Below are 7,585 nucleotides of genomic sequence, written 5' to 3'. Positions count from 1 at the left end.
TATTCTCTATGGTATCAACACAAATGATACAGTATCACCACAATATGATACAGTATCATCTCAACTGGCTACATAACACCATAATTTGATACAAAACTTCCAAACTTTGAAGGTATTCTACAAACCATGGCATGTCTTCTTATGCTATCTTTTCTCTATAGTCATAGTGAGATTCAATAATAAAACTGTGAGCATTTAATGGGGAGTGATGACGTCATTGAATGACTTCACTAATGACGTCATCCATACTGACAGTTTGACATGAACCTCACAGTCGGAACCCTCATGGAAACCTACTCTCTCCAACAAACGCTGAGGACGAATTTCTGCCCTGAGGTGTTGCTCCCGATTTGGGCGAATAGTGGTGCGATCGTGATGCCCTAAAATTTAGCTGCGACGCCGGGTGTGGCGGTCGCCATTTCGGGGAGCTGTCCTCGTCACTCATGTAGCCACCATTCGTCCTCGAGTGACCTTGGGCTGATGACCTTGGATGACCTTCGGGCGCTCCTCTTCCTTTTGGATGACCGTCATTTGAAGACCTTGAGAAGTCTTGTGAAGACCTGAGATGACCTTCGTTCGGGGACGACCTTGGAAAGTCTTGTGAAGACCTTAGGTGACCTTCGTTCAGGGACGACCTTGGATGACCTTGATGTGCTTGACCTTGGTAGTCTTGTGACCTTGGATGCCCTTGAAGATCTGTCGGCGACCTTGATCGACCTTCAGGTGACCTCGAAAGACCTTGACCCGGTGCACTAGACTTCCGCCATCCCTCCACATACTTCCTGCGCTGTTTCTCATCTTCATCTTCTGCCACCATTTTCTTCGGGACCTGTTTCTGATGGGGATGTGATTTAGACGAGCTCGACTCACTTGAATCCTCTCCTGATGTCCCCAGACCTTGATCCTTTGTCCAACACAAACTTTCCACAGGTATCACCATTGTACGATGAGATGACCAGACGTGACGGAGGTATGTCTGCGGCCAACCCATGTAACGGAACCCCGCCGAAATGATGGTGATGTGGTCCCCCCAGCTGTTTCCCTTGGAAGTGCGCTAAGGGATGATTCAGGGCACCTGTGAGACTCGGGTGGGGGATACAGTACGGGTGGGGAAATGTCTTTTCAATCTCCGACATTTCCCTGCGTTGTTTGGATCTGCCACATGAGTTAGGTCCAAACATGGTTAGGAGCACAGGGAGAAGTAGGATACCATGGATGGCCCCGAAAAATACCACCAGGAAAATCATCTTGAAGAAGACTAGGAAGATGTAGCTGTCTGCTAGAACCAGGGCAGCGACACCAAGGATAGTCGAGATGGCACCTTGGAAAATCGGAAGACCCAGGGAGTGTAAGGATTCCCGGAGTTTTTCTTCAGGTAATTCAGCCTTGGAGGACATGTACGCATAGCAGATGTGGGCAGTGAAGTCCACTGAGAACCCAATGCACATGATGAGGTTGATCATTGAGATGGTGTCCAGGTTGACTGACCATAGAGACATATAGCCGGCCACTCCGGTTTCGATGGAGACGATACAGAAGGCCACCCAAAGTGAGCAGAGGATGTTCGGGATGAAGATGAAGGAGATGATCATCATGATGACTGCGCCAACTATCATGGCCTGAATAGAGGTGGGGCGGACCAGTTCGAACTGCAACAGATCATGAGAGAGTTGATTATGTTTTTGGAAAGGGCATAATTATTTTGAAAAAAAGGATAATTTTTTTGGAAGAATTTAACTGAATAAATCTATATAATTATTTGCTGGAAACAAAATACAAAAAACTTATTAAAATAGTATAAGCTAGTGTATCAAACTAAAGTAAATACATGAAAATTCAGGCTCTGCTAATTCATTCAATTATAAATAATCACGAAACTATTTCCTAAAGCCATGTCCACACTAACAAATGTTCGACAAATATGTTTGTTGAAAAAGTTTGGGCAAATTTTATTATGTTTGCCTGTGGCCAGTGTGGACGCGTCACCAAACAAAAATATTTGTAAGTGAGAAGAACAGGTTTTATGCTTTACAGCTGTCAGCTCTGAAAATGTTTGGAAAAACAGTAGTGTTTTGTTTGACAAACAATGATTGTGCAAACTTTTTAAAATGTTTGTCCTTGAGCTCCTCAACAAACATGTATGTCGAACATTTGTTCAATGTGGACACAATATAATATATAATATATAATATATAATATATAATATATAATATATAATATATAATATATATATATTATATATTATATATTATATATAATATAATATTCATTATGAATAAAGATAACATTAGAGAGAGAATGAAGGGTTTTGTTCTACAAATGTTTTAGGAAGTGTCTTAGGAAGAAAGTAATAAAACGTAGGAAATGTGATTGGCCACGATTGGCTAATTCTCGAACGCCCAATATGGTCTCACCCTAACAATATAACTTAACTAATAACTTTTGAGATTAGCTGCCGTGCCAACCCGTCTGAAAATGCCTGAAAAACGCCCAATACAGTCTCTTGTTAACAATAAAACTAAACGAATAACTTTTGAGATTAGCTGACAGTGTTTTACCTGATCGAAATAGACGAAATAGGGATGAAAGACGCTGACATTCAGATGTGACTCATGGCAGATTCGTCTCAGATCGCGGACCATGTCTTTCTCGGCATTTCCGTCGCTGATGTTGACTGCCTGAATCATGAAGCGAGATGCCACTATTTGCGATCCATCGTCACTGAATTTCACATCCAACGAAAACGGGTTCGGTTTGAATAGCCAGATCTGAAATAGAGGGACAGAAAAGTTACAGTTTGAATTTCACATCCAACAAAAACGGGAAAAATCATAGTTTGTCACTGAATTTCACATCCAACGAAAACGGGTGGCTTTGAATAGCCAAGCTAAAGAGAAGGCAGGCCACGGAAAAGGAGCAATAATTATTACTGACTAAAAGGAAACCCGTGCTCCGCAAGGGTCTATTGACTAACTGAAAACTTGATGTAATGAAATCTTTAACAATTGCAATTAGGCCTATAACCATCCTCGGTTAATCAAGGCTCACCTCACACTTAGGCGACTGAGGTGGAGAAGAGACTGGACTCTAGTGGAGAGCATGTGTTCCAAATGGTGACACTCAGACCAGTCGATTCTAGTCTCCGCGACGTCACCATTTCAAAACACATGCTCTCCACTAGAGTCCAGTCTCTTCTCGACCTGAGTCGCATAAGTGTGAGTTGAGCCTATTGTTCGTACAGATTTACGCGCCGCAAACATGAGCAATTCACTTTTAATCAGATGATGCCAAGCTTTTTATATCTGTATCTTACCGTTTCTGTAGAAATACAGATATAGTCAGCTGATTAAAAGTGAATTGCTCATGTTCGCGGCGCGTAAATCTGTACGAACCTTTAGAATCTATATGCAAAATATAAAGTTAATCAGTTGAGTAGTTGAGACGTGATTCGTGAATTTCCCATCCCCTACGTGGATAAGCCAGTTATTTATTTTATTATAGTATAGATTATTATATTAAAACAGTAGACTTTAGCGTTGTTTATGATGTTATTAGATTAGATTATATTGATGTTATCGGTTTATTTTTACTTTCCTTGCCATATACCATAGGTAAGGAAAGTATTGCTCTCCGGAAAAAATTAAGGTACCCCAATTTTTAAATTCCTATACGTTTCAAGGTCCCCTGAGTTCAGAAAAGTTGTTTTTGGGTATTGGTCTGTATGTGTGTGTGGGTGTGGTGTGTGTGTGGTGTGTGTGTATGAGTGTGGTGTGTCTGTGTACACGATATCTTATCTCCCAATATTAACGAATGACTTGAAATGCAGAACTGAAATAGAGGACACAAAAGTTACAGTCTGAATTTCACATCCAACAAAAACGGGAAAAATCAGAGTTTCAAGTTTAATAGGTAGTCGCTAAATTTCACATCCAACGAAAACGGGTTCGGTTTGAATAGCCAGATCTGAAATGGAGGGACACAAAAGTTAGTCTAAATTTCACATACGGGGAGAATGGATTCGGTTTGAATAGCCAGATCTGAAATGGAGGGACAGATAAAGGTTAGTAAATTTCACATCCAGAAAGAAAGGGGCTGGTTTGAATAGCCAGATCTTAAATGGAGGGACACAAAAGTTACAGTCTGAATTTCACATCCTAAAAAAAGGAAAAAATAAGAAAATATAGATTAGTTGAGTGATTCTCACATTTTTCTAAGGTAGAAGGGAAGAATGTTGTTTCTTCCTCTTCACTCTTCTTATTCTGCTTTTGCTGTTTTCTTCTTCTTCTTCCTCTTCCTCTCCAACACCTTTCTCTCCTTCTTGCTCCTCTTCTTTTCATTCTTCTCCTCCCATCCCTCCTTCTCCTTCTTCCACTCCTCCTTACCCTCCTCATATAATCCTCCTCTTCACCCCTTTCTTCTTATTTTTCTCACTCATTCTCCTTCACTTCTTCTCTTCTCCTTCTTCAACTTCTCCTCCACTTACTACCTTTTCTTCTTCTCTTCTTCTCTTCTTCTCTACTCTCTTCTTCTTCTTCTTCAACTTCTTCTCCTCCTCTCACACCCTTTTTTCCTACTCCTTCTCCTTCTCCTTCTTCTTCTTCTTCAACCTCTTCTCCTCCTCTCACAGCCTTTTCTCCTACTCCTTCTCCTTCTTCTTCTTCTTCAACATCTTCTCCTCCTCTCACTCCCTTTTCTCCTACTCCTTCCCCTCCTTCTTCTTCATCATTTCCTCCGGTCTTCTGCTTCTATACCTGTAGCTACAGATGCTATAACCAATAATACTATTACTTAATAGTAATAATAGTAATATTATAATATAATAGTAATATTAGGTATTGCTACAACCATAGAGAAACAATAGCATAAGTAGATATCCCATGGTATAGGGCGTTTATGTCGCAACTTTTACTGTTATCTCAAGCCGATTACTGTCGATTTTTAATGTTTTGACCGGGTAAGATTGTATGAACGGCACAATATGAGAGACTACCAGCGTCGTAAAGCTTCACGGGAAAGAACTACGTAGACTATCGGCTTGAGATAACAGTAAAAGTTGCGACATAAACGCCCTATACCATGGGATATCTACTTACGCTATTGTTTCTCTATGGTTGTAGTCACTAAATTTCACCTCCAACGAAAACGGGTGGGTTTGAATAGCCAAGCTAAAGAGAAGGCAGGCCACGGAAAAGGAGCAATGACTAAAAGGAAACCCGTGTATCGCAAGGGTCTATTGACTAACTGAAAACTTGACGTAATGAAATCTTTAACAATTGCAATTAGGCCTATAACCATCCTCGGTTAATTGAGGCTGAACTGACACTTAGGCGACTGAGGTGGAGAAGAGACTGGACTCTAGTGGAGAGCATGTGTTTTGAAATGGTGACGTCGCGGAGACTAGAATCGACTGGTCTGAGTGTCACCATTCGGAAAACACATGCTCTCCACTAGAGTCCGTCTCTTCTCCACTGAGTCGCATAGGTGTGAGTTGAGCCAAAGGTTCGTACAGATTTACGCGCCGCAAACATGAGCAAATCACTTTTAATCAGCTGATGCCAAGCTTTTTATATCTGTATCTTACCATTTCTGTAGAAATACAGATATCGTCAGCTGATTAAAAGTGAATTGCTCATGTTCGCGGCGCGTAAATTTGTACGAACCTTTAGAATCTATATGCAAAATATCAAGTTAATGAGTTGAGTAGTTGAGACGTGATGATGCGTCATTCGTGAATTTCCTATCCCCCACGTGGATAAGCCAATTATTTACTTTATTATAGTAAAGATTATTATATTAAAAAAGTAGACTTTAGCGTTTCTTATGATGTTATTAGATTAGATTATATTGATGTTATCAGTTTATTTTTACTCTCCTTGCCATATACCATAGGTAAGGAAAGTATTGCTCTCCGGAAAAAATTAAGGTACCCCAATTTTTAAATTCCTATACGTTTCAAGGTCCCCTGAGTTCAGAAAAGTTGTTTTTGGGTATTGGTCTGTATGTGTGTGTGTGTGTGTGTGTGTGTGTGTGTGTGTGTGATGAGTGTATGGGTGTCTGTGTACACGATATCTTATCTCCCAATTATTAACGGAATGACTTGAAATGCAGAACTTGAGGTCCTTACAATATAAGGATCCGACACGAACAATTTCGATCAAATGCAATTCAAGATGGCGGCTAAAATGACGAAAATGTTGTCAAAAACAGGGTTTTTTCGTGATTTCCTCGAAAACGGCTCCAACGATTTTCATCAAATTTATAACTAGAATAGTTATTGATAAAAGCTCTATCAACTGTCAGAATTCCCATATCTGTAAAAAATTCAGGAGCTCCGCCTGATTTAGATTTTCAATTATCAGGCTTCAGATATAATTTAAACAAAAAATTTTGAGTGAGAAAGATTCAGCATGAGAATCTCTACAATTAATGTTCAGTAACATTTTCACCTAAAATTCAAAATAAGCTTGAAATCCGAGAAAATGTGATTATTTCAATTGCAAACTGTTGGAACGGTTGATTCTATTAAATGATTCACTATGAAGAGATAGCAGACCTCATGTGTGTCTCCAGCGTTAAAATAAGACAATAGAATTATTAATCATAAATCAGCTGACAAGTGATTACACAGATGTGTGGAGAAGCCAGTCTATTGCTGTATTTCCATGAGGTCTATAGTTTCAATCAGGTACTTGTGGATGAGAATACTGCGTGAGGTCTACTGTTCACAGAACCACTAGTATGTATCCAGCGTTATTACCCTGTCACCAGCTGGCTCAAATCTTTGAATAGTAGACTTGAGATGCTCGTGAACACTAGCGGCAGGTGATCAATTTTCATAACGGCAAGGAAAGTTGTGTGAGTGCGCCACACCAGATTTTTACCAATACTCTTCATAATAATATTCACTTACTATCTCCCAAATTATACTTATACTTATTAAATTATACTTATTATCTCCCAAATTTATTTATTTATTTATTTATTCGTTGATATAATTAAAATCATATGAATATGATGGGGATAGAACACAGGCATAGCCCAAAACTATTCTGTTCCCAAATTTTGATAAATAATGAAATGTCAGAAAAAAATAGGTATGTTCTTACTGAGGAAAGTTAAAGTTCAAAGTTCTGTCCAAGAATATATATTAGCTAGAAATTTTGAGTTTAGAATGATTAAAATACCAAATTATAGTCAAATTTTGCACTTAATATCACCGCACTTTAAATATTACCGCAATTTGGATGAAATTGGGGAATAATTATTTGAGGGAGTATTGTGAACACTCTTAGGTGTACTCCGAACCACCCACCTCGTGTAGAGCCTTGATGAAATCAGGCTCCGTGCTGATAGACACATTCAAATAGTCAGCATTTCGCTCAACATATGAGACAAAGCTACGCAGCCAGGACTCTGTGTAGAGGGAGGTCGAGATGTAGGGCGATGCCTCGAATGTACGGGTCAGGTTCTCCACCTGTTGGACCAACGGGTCACTGTAGTTCAGGGGGCCGCTTAGGATTACCTAAAATCACGAAAATATACAATTATATATCGTATAAAAAATATACAACAGGAAAAGAAGAAG

The 7,585-nt window shown here is 39.6% G+C and overlaps 1 protein-coding gene across 1 annotated transcript in view; it reads right to left on the bottom strand.

Moving 5' to 3' along the window:
- Window positions 1-283: 283 nt before the first annotated feature.
- Window positions 284-7,585, bottom strand: part of LOC111053768 (patched domain-containing protein 3) — a 34,007-nt gene continuing 26,705 nt past the window's right edge. Inside the window, 4 exon segments of the mRNA XM_039441136.1 lie at window positions 284-907; window positions 909-1,649; window positions 2,559-2,768; window positions 7,313-7,522. Coding sequence (XP_039297070.1) covers window positions 284-907; window positions 909-1,649; window positions 2,559-2,768; window positions 7,313-7,522 — 1,785 coding nt within the window.

Source organism: Nilaparvata lugens, chromosome 14 (assembly GCF_014356525.2).
Source record: "Nilaparvata lugens isolate BPH chromosome 14, ASM1435652v1, whole genome shotgun sequence".
Classification (NCBI taxonomy): domain Eukaryota; kingdom Metazoa; phylum Arthropoda; class Insecta; order Hemiptera; family Delphacidae; genus Nilaparvata; species Nilaparvata lugens.
Note: the sequence above shows the minus strand (reverse complement) of the source record. Positions and strands in the feature narration are given on the sequence as shown.